Source organism: Zootoca vivipara, chromosome 14 (assembly GCF_965207765.1).
Source record: "Zootoca vivipara chromosome 14, rZooViv2.hap1.1, whole genome shotgun sequence".
Taxonomy (NCBI): Eukaryota; Metazoa; Chordata; class Lepidosauria; order Squamata; family Lacertidae; genus Zootoca; species Zootoca vivipara.
Window position 1 is genome coordinate 32,190,967 of NC_142597.1, and position 25,104 is coordinate 32,216,070.

At 47.1% G+C, this 25,104-nt stretch overlaps 1 protein-coding gene across 1 annotated transcript; it reads left to right on the forward strand.

Moving 5' to 3' along the window:
* The first annotated feature begins 481 nt into the window (after window positions 1-481).
* Window positions 482-24,277, forward strand: MMP28 (matrix metallopeptidase 28). Its single transcript, XM_035140090.3, has 8 exons — window positions 482-859; window positions 6,290-6,366; window positions 8,559-8,746; window positions 13,044-13,265; window positions 14,872-15,117; window positions 16,669-16,818; window positions 18,800-18,967; window positions 21,759-24,277. Exons 1-8 carry the CDS (start codon window positions 752-754, stop codon window positions 22,154-22,156), a joined length of 1,557 nt encoding a protein of 518 aa, XP_034995981.1. The 5' UTR covers window positions 482-751; the 3' UTR covers window positions 22,157-24,277.
* Window positions 24,278-25,104: the final 827 nt, after the last annotated feature.

The window sequence follows — 25,104 nt, forward strand, 5'->3', positions numbered from 1 at the left end:
GACAAACTTAGTTGGTCTCTAAGGTGCTACTGGAAGGAATTTTAAAAAATTCTTTATTGTTTTAATAGTTTAAAATACAGCATATATACTTTACACCATACCTACACCTTTCACAACATATATTTATACAAAAAAAAATACAATCAAAAAGAAAAATACAAAATACAAAAAGAAAAATACAACAATAAAAACAACACTTCCAATTATTCTCTTCTGTAGTTTATGTTTTCATTATTTTATCGCACAGTTGTAACTATCTACTTGCTATTTCTTTTCTTTTTCTCCCCCCCTCTTTATTTCTTATTATTTAAACAATTCTTATTGTTTAAAGAATATTTAATGAATGAGTAATGGTATATCTGAAATCCTAATAGCAGATCTAAGCTGAACCTGGTATAAATTAAAAAAAACAAAAACTTCGAGGTGTTTCATTAGGGGCCGGATCACTACGCACGGGCGTTGGCTACCCCTGTTGGATTTCTGCCTGCCGTGCAAAAAGACGCCGAGTGGGGAAGGGGAGTGGCTCCTTCAGGCGGTCCAGACGAAGGAAAAGGGAAAAGCCTGCCTCGCCGAGGTTGCGTTTCTGTGTCTCTGTGCGAGGGAAGGGGCTGCTCAGCCCCGCAGCTGCCTGCCCGCTTCTTGCCTGCCTTCCTGCCGTCTCCTCTGGGCGTGCTCAGCCGGCGCCGCCGGATGGGAGGGAGAGAAGGAGGCTGAGCGGAGCTCCGGAGAGCAGCTCTCATCCGGCAGGGCGATGGCCGCAGCCCCGATCCTGGCTCTCCTGCTTCTATCGCGGCTCTACTCCCGAGGAGACACCGCGGGGCTCGGCCGGGCGGGGGCTGGGAGCCAGCAGGAGGCGGAGGTGAGGCTCCCAAGACCTGGGAAGGGAGGGGTTAATGTCCAGATTTCTTCCCAAGAAAGAGGTGCTCATGAACTCTTTGGGCTAACTGGATGTAAATGAGTTTCTGTTTTTTAAACCTGGGCTTACTCAATATTGTGTGTGTGTGTGTGTGTGTGAGAGAGAGAGAGAGAGAGAGAGAGAGAGTACTCTGCACATGCTCAGATGCCATGCTCTGAGGCCGAGCCCTTTGCAACTTTCAGAAACACCAGCATGCGGAGAAATATCGCCTTCCTGGGCACCTCCAGGTGGGTTTTTATTTTATTTTAATGTGGGTGTTTCCTGCAATAATTATGGCACAACAGCAGGGCATCATTGGTAGGTTTGTTCTGATTTAGCTTGTGCCGAGATGCATCCCCAATGCTATCATGCTATTGCTGTCTGGAAGGGCCATAAATCAGAGGAAGAAATGTGTGGCAGAAAGTTACAAGATTCCAGCAGGGAGCTATGAGTTATGCCCCGCTGGGAAAGGAAGCTGAGTGACAACTTCCAAAATTTGCAGACATGAACAGCGGAGAAGGGACCATAGCTCAGTGGTCAGAGCATCTGTCTTGCATTCAGAAGGTCCCAAGTTCAATTCCTGGCATCTTGGGGAGCTTCTGCCAGTTAGTGTAGGGAATACTGAGCCAGATGGACCCAATGGTCTAACTCAGTTTGAAGCAACTGCCCATGTTCCTATTTAATTGTGCCATTTATCCAGAGACATGAGGACTGGAATCTTTTTTTATTTTTAGGTGAAGGTCGGTAGCTCAGTGCTAGAGCACCTGTCTTGCTTGCAGAAGGTCCCAAATTCAATCCCTGGCATCTCCAGGTAGGGCTGGAAGAGACTCCCCAGTCTAAAATCCCGGAGAGCCTCTGCCCATCAGTGTAGACAGTACTGAGCTAGATGGATCAACGATCTGACTCGGTCTCCTATCTTCCTAGAATTCAAAGGGATGTGTGTCTGTTCTTAATTACCTGCCCTTCTCCCTAATGTTCCAGGGCAACAAATTAAAACACAATTAAAAAAAACTAAAGCAATTTACAATTACAGAAATAAGCAGGGCTTTAAAAATACACCCTTCAAGTATCAAAAGACAGGGTAAAAAGGCGTGTCTTCAGCATTCTCCAGAAGCTGTACAATGAAGGTGCCTGGCCTGGCGCATCTCTCTTGTGGGAGTGAGTTCCATAGTTTCTCAGCTGTGTGAAGAAGTCCTTTTATTTTCCAACTTCATTGGATGCCCATGAGTTCTAGTGTTATGGGAGGGAGGAAATTTTTTCTCTGTCCACTTTCTCCGTGGCCATATATCATTTTATAAACTTCTTTCGTGCCATCTCTTACTCATCTATTCTCTAGACTAAGAAGTCCCAAACCATACAACCTTTCACCATAGGGGAGTCACTCCACCCTCCTTGATCTACAACAGGCACGTCCAACAGGTAGATTGTGATCTACCAGTAGATCACTGGATGTCTGTGGTAGATCACTGCTAGATCACTGGCACCCCTAAAAAAAGCTCACCCAAAATTTCCCTAAAAAAAGCTGAACTATGACCTGAAGCCCTAAACAAAAATGGGCCTCCCTCCCTCCTAAAAGAAGCTCAACAAGTTTGACCTAAACCCAAAAAACCAGGGCTTCCCTTCCTTAAAAAAACTCAACAGCTTTGACCTGAACCCCCCAAAAGGGGGTAGATCACTCCCAGTTTTCAACTCTCTGAGTAGATCAGAGTCTCTTGGGAGGTGGCCACCCCTGATCTACAACATCCTTTTTGAGGTGAGATGACCAGTGTCCAAATGCTGTCTCACCATAGATTTGTATAACGGTATTATGATATTGGCAGTTTTATTTTGACCGCCGTGGCCCCTTCCAGCTCTACAGTCCTATGATTTCCATTTCATTTCCTAATGATCCCTTGCATGGAGTTTGCCTTTTTCCTGGCTGCCTCACACTGCGTTGACATCTCCATTGAGCTATCCACTTCAACCCCAAGGTCTCATTCCTGGTCCATCACCGGCAGTTCACACCCCGTGAATCTATATGTGAAATTAAGATTGGTTACTCCCAATGTGCATCACTTTACAGTTGTTTACATTGAATCGCATTTGCCAATTCGCCACCTGTCTACTAAGTTCAAAAAGGTCCTTTTGGAACTCCCCACAATCTCTTTTTGTTCTAACTCCAAACAACTTCGCATCATCAGCAAACGTGGCCACTTCATTACTCACTCCTAACTCTACAGTAGATCCCTTATAAACAAGACAAAAAGCACACAATACATCTGTGCGCAATACATCTCTTTCTTTACATGCCTTCCTGGCCTGTGGCTTTCTGAGCACAGCCTCTGGCCCACACCATCTGGAGAGCTTTCTTTTGTCTGTATTCAGCCCATCCTCCATTATGCTAAACAAGGATCTGAGAGGCAGAGTGCTATGGAAAGGTCTCCTGTTTGTTTCCTGCCTTATGGAATATTCTATAGAAAATGGCATTTCCTCCTTTGCAGGCTTGGAGGGAGAGCAGGGGGGGTGGGGAGAGAGGCTGCTTGGAGTCTTAAGAGAGGCTGTTTGCTATGGCCTCAGGATCAAGGGCAGAGCCTTGAAAGCTGTCATCCATCTTATCTATCAATCTTATCTATCTATCTATCATCTATCTATCTATCTATCTATCTATCTATCAATCAGCTGGATGCCTTCATCTAATCATAGTTACAGGTAGGTAGCCGTGCTGGTCTGCCGTAGTCGAAACAAAATAAAAAAAATCCTTCCAGTAACACCTTAAGGGAAAGGTAAAGGGATCCCTGACCATTAGGTCCAGTCGTGACCGACTCGGGTTGCGGCGCTCATCTCACATTATTGGCCGAGGGAGCCGGCGTACAGCTTCCAAGTCATGTGGCCAGCATGACAAAGCCGCTTCTGGCGAACCAGAGCAGCACACGGAAACGCCGTTTACCTTCCCGCTGTAGCGGTACCTATTTATCTACTTGCACTTTGACGTGCCGACCTTCTGATCGGCAAGCCCTAGGCTCTGTGTTTTAACCCAGCCCTAGAGACCAACTAAGTTTGTCATTGGTATGAGCTTTCGTGTGCATGCACACTTCTTCAGATACAGATACACTTCAGAAGAAGTGTGCATGATTAAAGCTTCTACACACATTTGAATCATATGACTAACCCTAAAGAATCCTGGGAACTGTAGTTGTTAAGGGTGCTCGGAAGTGTAATTCTGTTGCAGGGAAACTACCATTCCCAGGATTCCTCAAGGAGATGTTCTTTAAATGTGCGTTGAAGCTGCTTAAAATGTACAGTCATACCTCGACAACCGAACGCTTCGACTTCCGAAGGTTTCGACTTCCGAAGTCGACAACCCCCGGAAGTTTTTTCTCCGCGCGCGCCTAGCGTGTGCGCTCTGTGCCTGTGCAGAGTGGCGTGCACAGTTGGCCCATGTGCCGAAGCGCAAAATCATGCTTCACGCATGCGCCAAAGCGGCGCTTTGAGAACCGAAAACCTCGACTTACGAAGACTGCTGCGGAACGGATGTCTTCGTAAGTCGAGGTACCCCCGTATGTTTCAGACCTACCAGGTTCTTCACCAGGGGATTACAAGATAAAGATACTTAGGATTTTGTTATGCCATCTCCACTTTACCTGATGAAGGACCTGATAGGGTTGAAATGTGCGTGATTATAAACTTTTGGATATTAAACTGTTTCTCTATTAATCTCTTTTTAGAAGATGGTCTTGAAGCTTTCTAATGCAGAAAGACTAGAAATCTAAATCTAATATTAAACAATAGTATGAACTTTTGTTACTTTTTATTAGAGTTTTTGTGATTGTATTTTTTTTGTAATTGTAAGCTTTTAAAATTGTTTTTAATATTGTGTCTTAGATTGTAACCCATCCTGGCACTTTAGGGTGAAGGGCACATAATACAGTGGTACCTCGGGTTACAGACGCTTCAGGCTACAGACTCCGCTAACCCAGAAATAGTACCTCGGGTTAAGAACTTTGCTTCAGGATGAGAACAGAAATCGTGCTCCGGCAGTGCGGCAGCCATTAGCTAAAGTGGTACCTCAGGTTAAAAACAGTTTCAGGTTAAGAACGGACCTCCAGAATGTATTAAGTTCTTAACCCAAGGTAGCACTGTAAATTGAAACAACAACAATAATTCCCGCCCCCATCATTTTGCCTGGATTTCCCTCTTTTGCTGCAAGGACAGAGGAATAGCAGCAAAAAATGAAAATAAAACAAAGACCCTCCTGTCTCCTCTCCATCCCCCTCGCCCCAGGTTTGCTGTCCCAGGTATGTGGCATCTCACATCTAGCAGGCCTTGGGGCGGAGGGTCTCTGATGACTGCCTGGCTCTCCAGAGAAACGGAAAAATTTATGGCCTCTGCTTTTTTGTTCCATGGGGCGGTGTTTATGTCCAGAATCTGGGCTGATAAGGGGAAGGGAGAACAGAGCCGGCACACAAACTCACTCTGGAATGAAGAGGCTAGGCTCAGCCTGACTGAATGGGCTGTAAACAAAAGCTCAGGGTTTTTTTTGCACTTTGGAAGGTGAACTGCTTCCTGGCAGGAGTAAAAGGTGCACAAAGAGAAATTGAAGTGACATCAAGATCCACCACCATGCCTCCGAAAAGTGTTTGGAAGCTTTAGCTGTTCCAGAATGCTGCGACCAGGCTGCTGACTGGGTCCAGTTACAGGGAACATGTTACTCCCCTGTGAAAACCAGCTTATTGCTGGTTTAATTTTTCTGAATGTTTTAATTTGTTTTTCCCCCCTAAAAATGTCCTTGTTTTCTTCTATTTGTAAGTCACTTTGAGGTTTCTTACAATCAAGCGGTGTATGAATTTATAATAATACAACACAATACAATACAATACAATATAGAATACAATATAGAATACAATATACAATACAATACAGGCTTCCTCCACCTCAGCCCTCCATATGTTTTGAGACTACAATTCCCATCATCCCTGACCACTGGTCCTGCTAGCTAGGGATCATGGGAGTTGTAGGCCAAAAACATCTGGAGGGCCGAGGTTGAGGAAGCCTCATAACATAACATATCAACACAGTGGTAGCTCGGTTTTCGAATGTCTCCGTTGACAAACATTTCGGTTTTCGAATGCGCCTTGGAAGTCGAACATACCACACGGCTTCCGAATTGAGTTTTCTGTATTGAGCTTTCCGGTTTGAGGCTTCCATTTTGAGTTTTTGGGTTTCGAACATTTCGGAACTCAAATGGTCTTTCGGAATGGATTACGTTCGAAAACCGAGGTACCACTGTATTATAATATAATATAATATTAACATTTACTGCATAATCTCTGGGCAGTAGGATCCTCTGTGCATAAGATCAACAATTTCTGACAATCTGGATCTAATTTTTAATCCCCCCTCTCCTTTTGATTTTAGAAGTTCCTTAGAAAATATGGCTACTTTGGCTCCATGCAACGAGGGTTGGATCCAGCTGAATTCTCAGAGGCCATTAGGTAAGTATGACGACTGTCCTATGGCTGCCACCATTGTCAACCTGGCCTTGTCCCAAGTTTGTCAATGTGGGATGGAGCATGCAGAGACAGACCCTTCCTCCTCCTTCCATTTTATTTATATGTCCAGGGCTAGCCAACGAGGTGCCCACCAGAAGTTGTGGACTACAAGGCCCATTGTCCCTGGCCATTGACCATGCTGACTGGGGCTGATGGGAGTCTAACAACATTAGGAGGCTTACAGGTTCCTGCACTGTGGCACACAATGATGTTGCAAGGTCTGAGGGCACGAGGGCACCCCCTTGCCCACGGGTTCTAGTGTTATGACAGAAGGAGAGGAGCTTTTCCCCCATGAGCATTCTGGAGTTTTGTACTTGTCTAGCTATTCGGATGCATTAGCATTCAGGTGTCATCCGTGGGGGAGCATTGCTGAACGACCCATAAAGCAGAATAAACCCACCACTAGGGCACTATTATTGCGTCAAGGCCTTGTTGCAGAACACCAGAACACGCCCACAATAAAACGCCTGTGTGGAGGGGTCCATAAATTAACACATGCACATTTTTTATTAAAGCGTCGTCTCCCTGCTTGCTCTCTCTTATGACGCGGAGTGAGTGGGCTGCCTCGGGAGGACAGCGCCAGGCAGATTCTGGAGGCCTGCATGTTAATTTTACTTCAACTGCTCTAAGACATTCTGCTTTAAGACAGCCGCGTTGGAATCGCAGCTCCCCCAATTCTCAAGCCCGACTCGTAAAACCCATCACGTTCTTCTCAGCCATGCTGCTTTCTCTCTTGCTCGGAGCACATTGAGGCTCTGCTCTGTCGTTTTCCCTTGTATGGGCCTAGCCTCCTGTGGAGGACAAGATCTGTACAAACGTTGCAATTCGGGCCCAGCTGGAAGATTCCAGAAATGCCATTGCTGCATTCTGGACTCCAGCCATCTTCAAACACTCCTTCTGAGAATTTATTATTATTATTATTTAAATTTTCTCCCTCCGCCCTTATCCCAGTGTCGTCGCCAAAGCCCACTATTGAAAGTACTTCCCTGTTCAAAAAACAAAAGCCATAAAGTTACATTGCGTGTTTCAATCATATGACGTCACTGCTTTATGGCAGGGTGACGGTCGCCAGTGTTAAGTTGTGGGTAAGCATAGCAGACGACACAGCAATCTCTCCAAAGCAGCTCTTTATTTGGAAGCTGGAACAGAACTGAACTGCATTGCCGAGCTGGCCTGCTTTTATAGAGGCTGGCTCAAACAATGTATCAAACATAATTCAAAGTTCCCTCCTAAAACAACTGTCAAGGACCTGAGGGAAAACTATATACACTAATACATAACAGGGACAGTGAGGTGTAGTGGTTAGAGCGCTGGTCTGGGTGAGGGGCCAGGGTTTCCAATCCTGATTCAGCCATGAAGCGCAGCTGGGTGACCCTGGGGGCCAGTCCCTGCCCCTCAGCCTAACCTACCTCACAGGGTTGTTGTGAGGGTGAAGTAAAGGGGAGAAACATGTGTACACCACCTTGAGCTGCTCGGAAGAAAAGGTGGCATATAAATATAATAAATAAGCAAATTTTGCACCAGGGCTGCCAAACAGCCAAGAACCTGGGACCTTTTGCATGCATAAGGTCACCTCTGTTACTACAGCTCTTCCCCTCAAAATTAGGCAAGATTCTAGTCCTCATAGATCTGAATAAAGGGCTATTGTAAATGGGAACATGGGAAGCTGTCTTATCCACAGGTCCATCCAGCTCAGGATTGTCCACGCTGACTGGCTAGCTGCCCTCCAGGTGTTCAGACATGAGTCCCTCCCAGCCCTCCCCGGAGATGCCATTGGCGATTGAACCCGGGCCCGTCTGCATGCAAAGCAGATGCTCTACTCCTGAGCTGCGGCCCATCCTTCAAGGTACAGCCCTCAGTTCCCCAGGGGAACTTGTGGCCTCTTGCATCCCAAGTGAGAATCAGACATAGGCCACACACACCCCATACATTTAAAGCACATGGCTTCTTCCCCCAAAGAATCTGGGAGAGTGTGGTTGGTTATGGCTACTGGGAGTGTAGTTTTGTGAGGAGAAAGCTGCTGTGCCCAGACTCTCCTGGGGAAGCCATGTGTTTCCAGTATATGATGCGGATCTCAACCTTAGAGACCTAGACCAACGAGCATCATGCGCCAACCAAGTCCTCCTCTCTTGCAGGGAATTCCAGTGGGTGTACCACCTGCCCCTCAGCGGTGCCCTCGACGCCTCCACCATCCGCCACATGAGCCTCCCCCGATGTGGCGTGAATGACCTAGACAGCCGATCCGCATGGAAGGACCGGGTGGATTCGATGCTTTCGGGAAGGGCGGTCAGGAGGAGGCGTCGGAAACGGTTCTCTCATCAGAGTAAGTCTTTCTGGGGCTTTCCTCTGCCGTTGTTTTAAAGCAGCACTTTCCCCCTCTCAGTGCCCCTCTTTTCTCGCTCCCGTGCCATGGCCTCTGGTGTGGGGCAGCCCGCTTTCTCTTTTGCTCCACTATCCCACCCTGACGTCTTGCAAATCCAGGATTGTGATGCAGCACTGCAAATCCTCCAGTGGGAAGCTGCGTGACGACAGCCTTACATTCATATGTACATAGGAAGATAGTGAAAATGTCCGGCTGGTGGCGAATGTCACCAGACCTCACTGTCCTCCTATGGGACCAGGAGTATTCAGTGGCTGAGTGTGCTTGACTGTGTTAGGCTGCAGGGTCAGAGCCATTGCAGCCCTCTGGGGAAGGGCTGTGGCTCAGTGGCAGAGCATCTGCTTTGCATGCAGAAGGTCCCAGGTTCAGTCCTGGACAACAGCATTATTTCTTCCAAGCAGGGCTGGGATTATTTTGTGTGTGAGAAACCTGGCGAGCTGCTGCCGGTCAGTGCAGACAATGCTGAGCTGGATGGACCAATGGTCTGACTCACTCTAAGGCAATTTTCTGTGGTCTTTACAGACTCTCAGTTAGAGTAGCTGCTTACCCATTGCCAAAATATTAGGAAGTGTATCACCTCCAGAAAGAAGTCATGCCAGGTTTGCATCGCATTTCCTTATTGCTACATTTTTAGACTTACAGATGCAGAATTAGAAGTGATGACTACCATTTAAATAGAAATGCATCTCATAACAGTGGAAGGTAGTGACCAGGAGAGCTGTGTGTCTGCACGGTTTGCTGCCCAGGCACTGTTGATGGGTGACTTCAAGGCCCTGGATACTCTCCCTTCATGTACGGTAGTTAGGCGATGGAACTCACTGCCACAGGAGGCAGTGATGCCACCAACCTAGATGGCCTTAAAGTTGCTGGAAACCACAGGAAGGGAGAGTGCTGCTCTTGCGCTTGGATCCTGCCTGCAGGTATCTCTCTGGGGCATCTGGTTGGCCCCTGTGAGAACAGGATGCTGCACTTGATGGGCCATTGGCCTGATCCAGTAGGCTCTTCTGATGTTCTTCTGATGTTTCTTTATCTTAAACCAGACATCCCCAAACTGTGGCCCTCCAGATGTTTTGGCCTACAACTCCCATGATCCCTAGCTAACAGGACCAGTGGTCTGGGAAGATGGGAATTGTAGTCCAAAACATCTGGAGTGCCGAAATTTGGGGACGCCTGTCTTAAACCCACACTTGAGCCAGGAAGGCCTTCAGAAAGAGGACTGTCAAGTAGAGCTGGGCAATATCTTGGCAAATCGTCTGAAGCCAGTATGACATTTAGATCGCAATACCAGTTTCGGACATTTTGAGCTAGCAATACATTGCAGTGCCCGGGCAGCCACAATGTACTGCCAGCTCAAATTGCCTGCAGATGGCAAAGGCGCAGGCAGGCAGACGGAGGCTGAGAAGGTGCTCACCCGGAACCTTCTCAGGCTCTGCCTGCCTGCCTGCCTGCTTCCACCTCCACCTGGGTGGGCTGGCTGCCTCTTCCTTCCAGTTGGTCACTCCTGGAGCTTCCTGCCCCCCAGCTGAGCAGTTTAAGGAAGCCTCCCTGCCCCTCCAGCTTGTGTGAGCCAGAGTGGTATGGGGGCTTGCTCAGCTGGAGTGCTGGGCAATGTCTCTCGCCTGCTTCTTTCTCCCCTAAGGTGGGAAGGAAGAAGTAGCCAAGATACATTCCAGACATCGTGATATAGCAGTATATCACGATATTTAGCTGCTGATATATCACGCTGTTGAGAACCAGATATCGCCCAGCCCTGTTGTCAAGCAGGACATCTGGCCATGCTAAGCTTGACAAGTGGGAAAGAATGGCCTGGGGGGGCATCTTAAAGACCAGGCAGGTTTGTCAGTCTTCTGGGCGTTCTGGTTCTCCTGAACTATTTAGGATGTCATAGTTCACAGCCAGCACTTTGCACCATGAAAGCCGCAGGCAGGGTATTGTTTTTAGGAGCAGTTAAAGTAAGCTCTGAGGAATATTCTTGTGCATTGGGAAAATCCAGTGCTGGGACTGGACTTTCCCTGTTTACCAAATCCCCTGCCTGGAGATCTTTCCTAGACAGCGGAACGAGCAGCTGTGCTTTAGGCTAGCCATGGGAAATGTAAAATGGGGAGATTAGGCAATTGCTCTAGGAGGCCTCAAACTGTGCCTGACAAGGCAGCATCTGTTCCTGACGGCAGGGGAAGAAAAAGCCAGGACTCTGCGGCCTGATTTGCCTCTGTGTTGTTTTCACATGTCTGTCCTTTCTGACATGAAGCAGCCCACTCTGTTGGCATGACTCCTGCTTTCTCACGCCCTTCTGCAACTAAGCCTTACTATATGTCGGTGGGATAGCGCTGTATAATGTAGCAACAACTTGGGGGGACTGACAGCTTAGCACTTAATGCAAAATGATGTAAGAAGACCCCTGCAGTTGGATCAGGCCAAAAGTCCAGCACCCTGGTCTCCTGGTGGTCAACCAGGTGCCCCAATGGGCAGGGAGAGTCTAATGGATGTTTGTTTTGATTCAGGAGTAAACAGCAGGGGTTTTTTTTGGGGGGGGGAGCAGCGGGACACAAGAAAAACATCTTTGATCCTCACCTAGAAATCACAGGACAAACAGAAGAGTTTTGCACCAGAAGGACCCTCCGGACCAAATCCATCTTAGCTCCATCTTAACTGCTTCTCCACTGCCCTCCAACTCACTCCTGCAAAGAAACACGCCTGGGATTGGCTTGGCATTTAGAAATATGTGTATCTTCCCTCTGGGAACATGACTACAGCTTGAATCCATTCCAGGGATCCTGGAGGGCAGCGCTCAGATGTTTGAGTCATGTTTCAAGAAGGGAATCTTAATCACTGCAATTGCTTCGGGGGAGTTAAAACAGGTTTGCACCACGCCCAGAGTTAGGTGTGACTTTTCAGCCCTGCTGCAGGTTGCAATGGGAGATTTTTTTGGGGGGGGGCACACAGAAAGTCCCAAGGCCACAACAATTGTTTGCTAGCCTGCATTAGTCATTTGAGGCTGGGGGGTGGGGGGAGGACCAGTTCATGTTTACCATTTTATAAGTCTTCCAGCCCAGTCGCCTAGAGACATTTTTTAATCGCCATAGGAGAGAGTGCCTGATTACATGTCTTGACAAGCATCAGGCTCTTGACAGTGTCCAAGGGAATAGTCTGAAAATCTTAGTTACAGGTAGATAGCCGTGTTGGTCTGAGTCGAAACAAAATAAAAATCTGATGAAGTGTGCATGCACATGAAAGCTCATACCAAAATAAAAACTTAGTTGGTCTTTAAGGTGCTACTGAAGGAATTTTTTTATTCTGAAAATCTTGATATCAAGTTTATCAGCATGGAGTTTTTATTCCGTCCCAGAAAGTAAAATTCTCTGATTCTATGATTCTCAGAAGAGAGAGTTATTTGTTTACTCGATCTGTTAAAAAGACAAGCAATCTTTGCATATTATTATATGCATGTGCACTGTAACCAGCACATAAACAGATAAATGATAATGATAATATTATTTAATTCCCTCCCAGCCCCAATCGGAGGTATTCTAGGCTCCCTTGACATCTGCCTCAGTCGTTCTTGTGAGCTCATTGTTTATCCTGTGTCCTAGCAGGAAGCCAGCCCTCCCCCCCCAACAGAGTGGAAACATTTTTGTAAGAGGTTTTCAAGCTAAAAGAATATTTTCTTGTCTCTTTGTCTGGAGTTAGGAGGGGAGAGGAGTCTGATTCAGTTCATGTTTAAAAGGGAACCTACCTGATTTTGCCATTTCCAAAACAACACACAAACTGAAACACAGCTATGCACTCTCTTCCAAATTTTGGGGTGCAGTTCTGCAGCTGAATAATGGGTAGGGAAAAATGCAGATCTTAGGGTACAAGGTGCATAAAAATGCCGATATTAGTGAAAGCAATGCTCAAAAATTCATTAGATCAGGCAAAATTGCCTGTGTGTTAGGATACATTGAATACAAAATTGTGAATATTAGGAGGGATTTACACTAAAATGCTGGTGGATTTTCACGAGGACTTCAAATGAGCTTTAGGAAGAACTTTGTGACAGTAAGAGCTGTTTGTCAGTGGAGCGGACTCGCTTGGAAGGCACTGAAGTCTCCTTCGTAGGAGATTTTAAAGCAGAGGCTGGATGGTCACGTGTCAGGTATTCTTGAGCTGTGATTCCTGCATTGCTGGGGGTTGGACGAGATGACCCTTTGGGTACCTTTCAACTCCTCTGATCTATGATTCTGTCTCTTCTTTTTCATAGGTGGCAAATGGTACAAGCGACACCTGACTTACCGGTTGGTGAACTGGCCCTGGTACTTACCTGAGCAGCAGGTGCGCCAGGCAGTGAAAGCAGCCTTTGAGCTCTGGAGCAATGTCTCCTCTTTGGTTTTCTGGGAGGCTGCCGGGGATCCCGCTGACATCCGCCTGACCTTCTTCCATGGGGACCACAACGATGGTGTGGACAACGCCTTTGATGGACCAGGTACTCCTGTCCTCCCTTTGTAAGCCCTTGGAACAGGGATGGCAAAGCCCATGTTTTCCAAATGTTGCCGGGCCCCTAACGTCAATAATCCTTTGATGCTGGCCAGGCTGGGTGATGCTGGTAGGGGTTGGGAGTACCACAAAACCCAGAGAGAGCTGCAAGTCTCCCACCCATGCCTTCTGGAAGGGCAATGGCCCAATAGTGGAATAGTCCCAGCTTCAATCACTGATAGCATCTCCAGGTACAGTCGTACCTTGGAAGTCGAACAGCTTAGTTTCCAAATGTTTTGGCTCCTGAACATCGCAAACCCGGAAGTGACTGTTCCGGTTTGCGAACTATTTTTGGAAGTCGAACGTCTGACGGGGCTTCTGCGGCTTCCAATTGGCTGCAGGAGCTTCCTGCAGCCAATCAGAAGCCGCGTTTTGTTTTTCGAATGTTTTGGAAGGCAAACAGACTTTCGGAACGGATTCCATTTGACTTCCAAGGCAAGACTGTGCTGCCAAGTGTTTTGCCAATCCTCATCGGGAAGGTTTGGTTTGGGGCTTTGGTGAAATGGGTATTTTGCAGTGTCCATGGCAGTTAACCAGATTTCCAAATATGCCTCTGGGACCCCCCCCCCCCAAAAAAAAGGTTAGGGACCCCTGATCGTTTCTTTGACAGTTGTGCTGATTGAGTGTTCAAAAACAACAGAGCACAAACAAGACAACCATAGCTGCCAAGTTCTCCCTTTTTTTAAGGGAAATTCCCTTATGCTGAATAGGCTTCCTTGCGAGAAAAGGGAAAACTTGGCAGCTATGAAGACAACAAAGAAATTAACTGTGCATGAATAAAAGAAACAGAAAGCAAAGCTCGATTCACTTTTACAGGGATCATAATAAAATAGATACCTCCAAGGGACGTTTTGGATGTAAGAGTCACAGGTTGATAAGGTAGCCTCGCTGCAGAGAGGCATGTGAAGTGCAGTGTGCTAGTTTTATTTACAAAGTGTATTGACGGAGATCACACAACATCCACATGGTCTTGTTTTGAAATCTCTTGTTAGAACCCTCTGTGGTGGACTCCCCTTCACTGGAAGTTTTTGAGCAGAGGTTGTATGACCGTACATTGGGGATTCTTCAGCTGAGATTCCTGCATTGCAGGGGGTTGGAACTGATGACCCTTGGGGGTCCCTTCCGATCCTAAAATTCTTTGATCCCATTAAATGCTCGGGCAAGGCAATGCCTCACACCCTCCCAAGCCACCAATGCCTAGAGGGACCCAATGTAAACTTCCCAATGTAAACTTTAGCAAGTTGAGTCTGACCGGCTTCTAGTGAAGAAGAGCAGGATTTGAGTCGATTTCATTGGCCGGGAGAACTACCACAGGGACCGGGGTTCAAGAATTATTCATTTTTTAAACATGATTTTTGGCATGATTAGTTTAATCCACGCCTTGCATTGCCTGTGTCGAAAATGAAGGGTGGTTAACAAGTATTTTTGATAAACAGAAGGAATCATTCGGTCTCCGCAGAAGACGGGTCGCAGAAAAGAGGACTCCTGTCTTTTAATGTGTGGATGAGAACATTGCGCTTGGGAGGTCTAATGGCGTCTCCTCTCTCACCCCCCAGGGGGCGCCCTGGCACATGCCTTCTTCCCCCGCCGGGGCGAGGCTCACTTCGACAATGACGAGAGGTGGTCACTGGACAGCAGAAAGGGGCGCAACCTCTTTGTGGTGGTGGCACATGAGATCGGCCACACGCTGGGCCTGGAGCACTCCCCTGTGCGCAGTGCCCTCATGTCCCCTTACTACAAGAAGCTGGGCAAGGATTTTGTCCTGAACTGGGATGACATCCTGTCTGTCCAGAACTTATACGGTAAATGTGGCTCACTCATGATGTATTGTTATTTTATTGTCTTTAAATCTCACCTCTTCATCCAAGGAGCTCAAGGTGGCATACGTAATTCTCTCCCCTCATTTAATCCGCACGACAAGCCTGAGCGGTAGACCAGGCTGAGAGGCAAGGACTGAACACCAAGGTCCCAGCCAATGAACTTCATGGTCAAGTGGGGGATTTGAACCCTGGTCTCTCCCAGGTCCTAGTCTCACACACTAACCACTACACCCCACTGGCTCTCACCACTACCACATCCTGTACCTGTTTTCTTAAGGAGGAGGAACACAGATCCATGGTTTCTCAAGTGGGATGATGCTGAACTGCTGTAAACTAGGGATTGTTTGACAGTTGCACCAACTGCCCTGGAAGGTGGTGAGTTCTCAGCACAAAACTGTATGGATATACGTACATCATTTTCCACACCTTTGTTAGGGGTTTTTAAGCAGAGGCCGGCTAATCACCTAGCAGGGAATTGTGGATGAGCTTTGAGGTCCTTTCCAACCATGTGAATCATATGAATGGAGATGGGAACTAGGGATGCTTGAATCTGGCAGTTTTTGTCTCTCTCGGGCCACCTTCGTCCCATACATTTAAAGCACCATGAAACCACTTCAAACAGTCATGGCTTCTCCTAAAGAATTCTGGGAGCTGTAGTTTCTTCAGGGTGTTGAGAGTTGTTAGGGGACTCCATTATTCCCCTCCCAGAGCTACGATTCCCAGAGTACCCTGTGAAAAATTAAACCACCCTGGGAGATGTGCAAGGGGGAAAAGGGCAGCCAAACAACTCTCAGCACTTTTAGCAAACTTCTCATGATTCTTTGGGGAAACCCATGTGATACTGTGGTGCTGTAAACGTGCAGGGGGGAAGATGTCCTCAGTTTCTAATTTTTCCATTCTTATGTTCATTTCCACAACATTTTGCAGATTTTCTTTTAAAGTCCTCATGAAAAGCACCAGCATTTTAGTGCAACATTTCTGCTAACGCTCACATTCTACTATGCAATTTTGCCTAATATAGTGCATTTTTATGTTGCTTTCACTTATATATACATTTTTGTATACACTGCAGTACTAAGAATTATAGAATCAATGAATTGTGGAATTCGAAGGGACCCCAAGGGTCACCTGTCTCAAACCCTTGCAATGCAGCAATCACAGCAGCTTAGCTGAGAAACTGCATTGCAGAATTCAGAAGCGTGTGGATTATGAAGGATGATTGTGTTTCTTATGCAACTTTGCCTGATATATACACAAAGTGTGCCCTTCCCCCTCTGCTTCGATCCTGACCCACCCTGAGCCTTAAGCCCGGGACAGGTTGCAGAGCTAAACACCACATGTTTGCATGTTTCAATCAAGTTGCACAATTTAGCTTTCCTGGAACCAGATTTTTAAATTTTATTTCTAGCCCGGCAGTACACTGCTTCTGAACACACGAGGTTCAACATAGGCACTGTCCATGAGCACTTTCCGAGAATAGACGCTCAAGCCCGGTGACTGTTCTGATGGGAGCTTGTGATTTCTTTTTGGCAGGCAAGCCTTCCCGGGGGTCTGTGGTCCAGCTCCCAGGAAAATTATTTGCTCACTTCCAGGACTGGAGCCAAGATCTTGAAGGCACTGAGCACCAGGGCGGTGACCACAGTTCTCATTACTGCTGGTCGTTCTTTGATGCCATAACCATGGGTAAGAGACAGGGCATCACTGGAGAATGGGTGCAGGGTGGTGGCCAAAGGACCAAACTTGGACAGTAAAATTCCCTGTGGAGGCTGTCCTATTGCATTAAGCACAGCCTTTCAGAGTTGTTTTGATTGGATTAAATACTTTGATTTTTTTCATTTCTTTTCACCTATGGTAGAATGACCTTTCTGGAGTTTGTGTGTCATCATCATCATCATCATCATCATCAATTTATTATTTATATCCCGCCCATCTGGCTGGATTTCCCCAGCCACTCTGGGTGCCTTATTTTGTACCCCACCCTGCTAACTAAGAGAGATGGTTTTTATATGCTTAGATAAACGAAGTGTAAATTAATAAAGCTCCTTAACAGGTTCTTCAGCAGACCGTGATCCTAACCCCACTTAGCTGGGAGTAAGCCCCATATGTTCAATAGGACATATTTCTGGGTAAACATGGTTAGGACTGTGCTGTAAGAAACTTTGCACAGACTGCTTTCTGGGGCATTTCCCTAAGGGAAGCCAAATTCCAATGGATCTCAGGCTACACAAATTATCCCTAAACAAAGTTGTGTGTATGTTGTGTCAGGAGAAGGGCACTTTAATTTTTTGTTTCCCTGCATCAGTTTTTCTGTGGAAAACTGCATGGGAAGTGTGTGGTTTTTTTATCCCAGTATTTTCCACTGGTTGGGACGAAAACATTCCCCAAACAGAGGACTCTGTTGGGAATTTCTGGGGGATAATTTATGCCCTGTTCTGTTTTTAGAAAGAGGACACTGTAACCACTTCAGTCTTCTTCCCAGGATCCATTTGTGTTGGAGTTTCTTCCATATGTTTCACAATCTTTTTCTACCTAGAAACAACATACCCAACCTATAAAGGATAACCGGCATGTTTGCTACTATGCAGGTGGCAATATCCAGGAAGGATTATGTTTACTTCTGGGTAAAATATGCAATTGAAAGTGCACTTGGGGTAGATTCTACTCTCACGACATGATCCACTGGGGCAGATTCGGGGGGGGGGGGTCCAGACACCCCCCCCATCAACCCAAGTAAATTCCTCAATCAGAGTTGTGCTCTTCTCGTCACCTCATCTCAAAAGGGATATTTAAAGGTTCAGAAAAGGGCAACCAAAGTGATCAAGGGAATGCCATGACTCCCGTGTAAAGAAAGGTTACAGCAATTGGAACTTTTTAGTTTTAGAAAAAATGTGAGTAAGAGAACACTAGAAGTTCATACAATTGTGAGAAGGTGAACAGAGGAAAGTTTTCCTCCCTCTGTCCAAGTACGAAAAGTTGTGGACATCCCACAAAGCTGAAGGTTGGAAGATTCAGGACAGATAAAAGGAAGTCCTTCTTCATATAATTAAACTATGGAACTTGTTTCCTCAGAGGGGCAGTGGTGGTTTTAAAAAAATGATTGAACAAAGTCATGGAGGATAAATCTATGGGCAGCTATTAGCCAATATGCCTATGCTCTTGACTCCACAGCCAGAGGCAGCTGTGCTTCTGAATACCAGTTGCTGGAAACCACAGGAGGGGGAGGGCTCTTGAGCTCGGGTCCTGCTTGTAGGCTTCCCACAACCATCTGGTTGGCGACTGTAAGAAGATGCTGGACTAGATGGGCCAATGGCCTGATCCAGCTAGCTCTTCTTATGTTGATACAGTGGTACCTCGGGTTAAGAACTTAATTCGTTCTGGAGGTCCGTTCTTAACCTGAAACTGTTCTTAACCTGAGGTACCACTAGCTAATGGAGCCTCCCGCTGTCACTGCGCAACCGCCGCACAATTTCTGTTCTCATCTTGAAGCAAAGTTCTTAACCTGAGGTACTATTTCTGGGTTAGTGGAGTCTGTAACCTGAAGCATCTGTAACCTGAGGTACAGTACCACTGTATATTCCTGTAGGAACCCTCATTTCCTGGGTTTCTGATCTCTTGCTCAAAGACACAGGACCCTCTCACGCACCTTCTCTTTATTTTTGAACAGACTTGGAAGACAATCTCTATATATTCAAAGGCGGCCATTACTGGATTGTATCCAAAGGAGGTAACGCGACTGGTCCAGTCTTGCTCCGAGCCATGTGGCCGGGGCTCCCGTCCACCATTGATGCTGCAACCTTCTCTGAGGAAGATGGGAAGTTCTATTTCTTCAAAGGTAGCTTGACTGGAGTTGTCTGTGAGGTGGGGAGTCCACAGTACAGATCTTAACATCATCCTGGCACTTCCCAATGACCATAGGAAGGCTCCTCTCTTTGTAAGCCTCCATCTTCCCATCTGTGATTTGGACGTAAAAGCAGTGCCCTGCCTTTCAAGAACATGCTAACGATTATCAAGATACCAGAGAAGTTACCAGGCGGGCAAGAGGCACTCAAGGGGGAGGAGGGGGAAAGTAGGGTTGGTGAAGGTGTGGAGAATACTGAGGGCCAGATAGAAAGGCCTAGAGTCACACGTTTGGCCTCTGAGCCAAAGGTCCACCATCCCTGCTGTAGTGGTTGCCCAGTACAGTGGTGCCTCGCTAGACGAATGCCCTGTAAGACGAATTTTTCGCTTAACGAAGAGATTTTTTGAGCGGAGGTTGCCTCGCAAGACGAATTTGTTTTGTGAAAAATTCGTCTAGCGAATCGCGGTTTCCCATAGGAATGCATTGAAATTCAATTAATGCGTTCCTATGGGCAAAAAAAAAATTTCAATGCATTCCTATGGGATTCGCTAGACGAATTTTTCATTATACGAATTGACCCGTGGAACGAATTAAATTCGTCTAGCGAGGCACCACTGTCTTTATCACACCCATTTTTTTATTGGGAAGATTGAGTCTGAACAGGGAATCTAGATCAGTGGTTCCCGATTAGCCTAGTACTATGTACTTTTTCAAAAGCCAAGCCACGGACTTTTGACAATTTTGATATCTCTGCGGTAGTATTTGTTATGTGAATGGTGCCACGGACACCCTGGGGGAGTTACGTAGACCTCCCGGGGTCCGCAGACCACCATTTGGGAACCACATATCTAGAGAGCTCACACCTGAGATTCAAACCAAGGACTTCTGTTTCCAAGCTCCGTCATCTTACCCCACTGGTCTATATAAATTTAAGCTGGGATCCCTGTTGTTCAGAGTCTTAGCACCTGCTCCAAGACTCTAGTCATATACCTGCTTACTCAAAATCAAATTCTCTTTGAATGCCGGAGCATTGGCTTCCCATTAAATTAAATGTGTTTTAGATTTGCGTTGTTAGGATCATAAGGTAAACCCTGCCGCCATCTCCTGGCTGTTAGCTGAGCTGCAGTCTGGAATTCTAGTATCCAGGACTTAATGAACTTTTATGGGGATTGCGGCTTAGATAGCCATGTGTATTATGTCATTTGTAAAGCATACAATTAACATTTCTTCCCCCTCCACACACACACTACCTGCATTCCATACTTCTACCTTCCTGCTAGGCCAAAATCTCTTTTAAAAAACCTCGGTTTGTCAACCTTGGCAGACAAAAAAAGGAGGAGGAAATAAGTCCTCTGAGCATGTGCAGTTTCACATTTTATGTCTACAGGAATAAAAGCAGGCTTTGCTTCATGCTGCCCTGATGGCGTAAGCACACTTAGAAATGTTCCTTTCTGTTGCAGAAAGGGATGTCCTGCTTTGTTTTTTTTTAAGTCAAAAGAATAAAAGCAGCACCTGTAACCTTGTACATACCTGGCCAGCCATTGCTAACTAGGAAATGCTTTTATTAAAATCAGAAAGAAAGTGGGGCGTAGTAAACAGTGTCAGTACTTCCGGGCTTGATGTTGACGCTGGATCAGTTTCCTGCTCTCCCCGTCACCTGATACAGCGCTTGGAACGAACAAGTTCAGCTGAACAAAGTTCTTCAGAATAGTCAAAAGATCTCTGACCTTCCCTGAATTCAGTTCCCAGAATTGCCAGGTGAACTTATTGTGAATTAAGTTCATTTGGGGGCAGAGCGTTGAATGATTTTTAGTTCATCTTCAAGTTCATTCTCTCTCTCTCTCTCTCTCTCTCTCTCTCACTCTCTCTCTCTCACTCTCACTCTCACTCTCTCATCTCTAGGTCAGTGGCTCCTAAAATATGTGGGGCACTGCCCCAGGGGAGCAGTGAGATTCACCAGAGGGGGCTAAGAGGCAATTGGATTTTGAATAAGTGTGCAATTAATGGTTACTCTTTTGAAATTTATTGTGTTATGGTCTTCCTTAGTGGGTCATGCAAACCCATGGGGTGAGTTTATGGAACCGAGGGGGCGGTGGCCCAAAAAAGTTTGAGAACCACTGCTCTAGACTCTTTGGACTCTTTTAAACTTAAAGATCATAAGTCTTGGGGAACATAAATTAAACCTTCCTCTCTCTCTCTCTCTCTCTCTCTCTCTCTCTCTCTCTCTCTCTGTGTGTGTGTGTGTGTGTGTGTGTGTGTTTAGACATTTTCTTAGTCTCCAAAAGTATTGTCTTTATACTTCAGCACAACAACACTGGAGGGATAGGACAGGTGGTAGAGCATGAGACTCTTAATCTCAGGGTTGTGGGTTCGAGCCCCACATTGGGCAAAAGATTCATGCATTGCAGGGGGCTGGACTAGATGACCCCTTCCAACACCACAATTCTATGATTCTAGCTTCTTGGACTCCAGCTATCATTAGCTATGCTGGTTGTTGGGGCTGATGGGACCTGGAGTCCAGCACCACGTCTGGAGGGCCACAGCTAGAACCCAGTCCTGCCTAATTAAAAGAACCATAGAATTATAGAGGTGGAAGGGAGCCCAAGGGAATTGCAGGAATCACAGCTAAAGAATCCCTGACAGATGGCCATCCAAGCTGTGTTTGAGAACCTCTCCCACGAAGGATAGGCCACCACCTTCCAAAGGAGCCCATTCCACTGTTGAACTTTTCTTACTGCCAGGAAGTCCTGCCTTGCCTCACCCTGCTCTCTGTCTCCCCCTGCAGGTGGCCGGTGCTGGCGCTACAAAGGCTCTTCCCTGGATGCCGGCTTCCCCCAGAAGTGCAGCAGCACTGGGGACCTCCCCCGACACCCCGACACAGCGCTCTATTTCCAGCCTCTCCACCATCTGGTTCTTTTCAAAGGTCCCAAATACTATATGGTGAGCGGAGAGTCCCTCCAAGTGGAGCCGTACTACCCCAGGAGCCTGAAAGATTGGGGAGGGGTGCCTGCCATGGCAAATGGCGCTCTCACGCGTCCCGACGGCTTCGTTTACTTCTTCCGAAATGACCAGTTCTGGAAATTCAACCCAGATACGCTGAGGGTGGTGGAAAGTGGGAAATGGGCCTCCCAGTTAGGGTGGCTAGGTTGCCAGGATGCGGCCCTCAACCAGGCGGTGGTCTGAGCTGCAGAAATTTCAATGGCTTTCATAGCAAACTTCCCAAAGTCCAGAACTTGATTCAGCATTTGTGGATCAGATGCTTGACGGTGTTGGAAGTTGACCTTTCATTTTGTCGCAAGCGGACTTTTGTTTCTTTTTTTTAAGGAGTAGGTGAAGCCTAAGAGAATCCCTCTTGATGCAAAAGAAGAAGAATATCAGGTGCCTGACAAATCACGACACGGAGTGGGCGGGCAATACAGCTTCTTGCACCATGTTGATTGGAAGAGGACGGGTTGGCAATCTAGCCAATCGAGAAGCATTATAGGGGAGGGGGCGTGGCGGTGGGCCCTTCCATTGGCTCTGGTAACTTATGGCAGAGCTTTCCAAACTGTGTGTCGGCTGCAGTGTGTAGCGTGAACACTCCCCATGCTCCTCCCGGGGCTGGAAAGGGGTTAGTTTAACCACTGGATTGCTAGTAAAACTGAATTACTGCATCGCGAAATGACGCATGTCTAAAAAGTGTGTCACCAACATGAAAAGTCCGGAAAGCTCTGCCGTATGGAGACCAAGCTTCCTTTAACAGCTGCCCACACCCCATTCAACTTCAAGCCGTCTGCTCTTCTGTCTTCCATCTTTGTCCCAAAGCTGGTTACTGGTTACTGTGGAGTGGACAAAAAACAGGGGGAACTTCTCTTAAGAACCTGCCAAGGCTTTGGGAAAGCTATTCCTGCTCCAATTGCAGCAAGGGTGGAGAAAACGAGGTAGAGTTCTTTTTTAATGAATTTTAATCAGTCTGAATAGCGAGAGACAAACGAACGCAACGAGCCTTAACAATGGCGTTGCTCCAAACTGGGCTCCTCCTCCCTCCTTCCTAGCAACAGCACCTTCCCATACGGTCCTCGGATTCCGTTGTTCCTGCACTCTCAACGAATGCCGCGTTCTGGCAGAAGGGGGGGGGATAAGAAATACTCTTCAGTGACAACATGTCATTTGGCTGCCCCTTTGCAGCCCCCCCCCCTTCCAACACTGCCCAACTTCTCCGTTCATCTATCTCTGAGCTGTGACCTCCCTCAAAGTCCTGTTGTAATTCAGTGCTGCCTTCCCCCTCTCCTGCAGTATCAGGATAATTTTTTTGGGGGGGGGCGTGATCTCCACTCCTCCTCCTCCTCCATCTCATCCTCTTGAGTCCAATTCCGGACCTAAGAAGAGCATCCTGCATCAGTCCAGCATCCTGTTATCACATTGGCCAACCCGATGCACCAATGGGAAGCCCCCAAGCAGCACCCAATCACAAGAGCACTTTTTGAGGTGAGGCGCCGCCCACCTCACAGTCCTCTCCAGGGGTCATTTCTCCTCCGCAGCTGAGCCTTTGTGGAGTTAGTGTGGACTGACCATCAATGTAAAGCTTCTCCCTCAGGATCTTGAGCTACTGAGCATTGGCTCCTACAACTTCACGAGCTGTTCACCTGTTACCTCTCCTTGCCTGTTGGCAGTGCCTCTTTTGTGGGGGATCACATCTCCTTGACCCACCTATTGCAGAACCTTGGCATTATTCCGTTTGGCATTGCGGTAATGTGTTTCCACGTGGAAAGGAAGTCACATTCCCGCTACGGTCTTGCAACAAATGGGTGAGGGAAAGGGCCCAGCAGAAGCGTCACAGCTGAACGCAGCATTGAATCTGAAGCTTCAGCATGAACGCTCAACCTCCGTTGCCTAGTACCACACTGCCACAAACCTGTTTTCTACCTAGTACCTCATGGGCTTTCTAGCACTTCGCTGCCTTTGGCAGTTCCATCACAGCAACACTTCTGCAGTTTTCAACATGTGTGCTGAGATTGGCAGAGGGGGCCCTCTTGGTGATTCCTGCACCCTAGAGGCTCTAGGGGGGGGGGAGAGGGCCTTCTCTGTGGTGGCCCCTAAGCTGTGGTGCACTTTATGCCTGCATTATACAGCTTTCAGAGGATGCTGAAGACATAGCTCTTTACTCTGGCTTTTGACACTTGAGATATCTATTTTTACGACTCATTTTATGGTTGTAAGTTTTTAAAATTGTTTTAAATACTGTGTTTTATTGCTGTAATTTGTCCTGGAACATCAGGGTGAAGGGTGGGAAATAAATATACAAATAATACCTTCGTCCTGAAACCCAAGTTGGACAGTGCGTCTTGGTCTGTGGCTGAAAAGTACACAGAGAGGCCTGTGGCACTTATAAAAAGGGAATGAGAAATATCTGTGGCCCTCCAGATGTTTTGGAGTCTCAACTCCCACTGACTCCAGCCAGCAGCACCAATGGTCAGGGGTGACATACAGCAACTTATGTAGGGCCACAGTTTCCCCTCATCCCTGCCACAAGCCCTACTCAATCATCATTATGAGTAAGTAGAGCATGCAAGCAGGGAGAATGGGGGTGAGCACAGCAGCTCGGCCCCCACTCCCAGCTCCCATCAGCCCCCTGTGAGTTGGAGGGCAGCCATCTGCCGCAGAGAGCCTGCCATATCCATGTAGGGCAGAAATTTGCCCTCCAACTCCCAGAGGGCTGCAATGATAAGCACGGTGTAGTGGTGAATTCAGGATTCCTAAATGCTTAGCCTTGGAGCAAACAGAACAACTCGGTGTTTTCCCCCACACCTTGTCCAGAGTGACCCCAGGAACCTGTCCTCTGTGACTGACGCGCCTCCTTCCACCCTGATTGGCTCCCATCAGCACAAAGGGTGAGAAAACCTCTTCTCAGTGGCCAAGAAGGTTCCTTTCCTTGCTGATTGGGTGCCTCTGTGATGCTGGAGAAATACTAAAGGGTGTTCAGCCACCTGCCAACCCAGATTGCTGCACCTCTGGTGATAGTGGAGAGGACTAGCATGCCCAATCCTCCCTCTCCCCATTGTTGTGTTTTATTTACCCATGAAACTAATGCAGGTGTGGGGAGCATCTGTGATCTTCTAGATGTTCCTAAACAGCAGCTCCCACTATCCTTG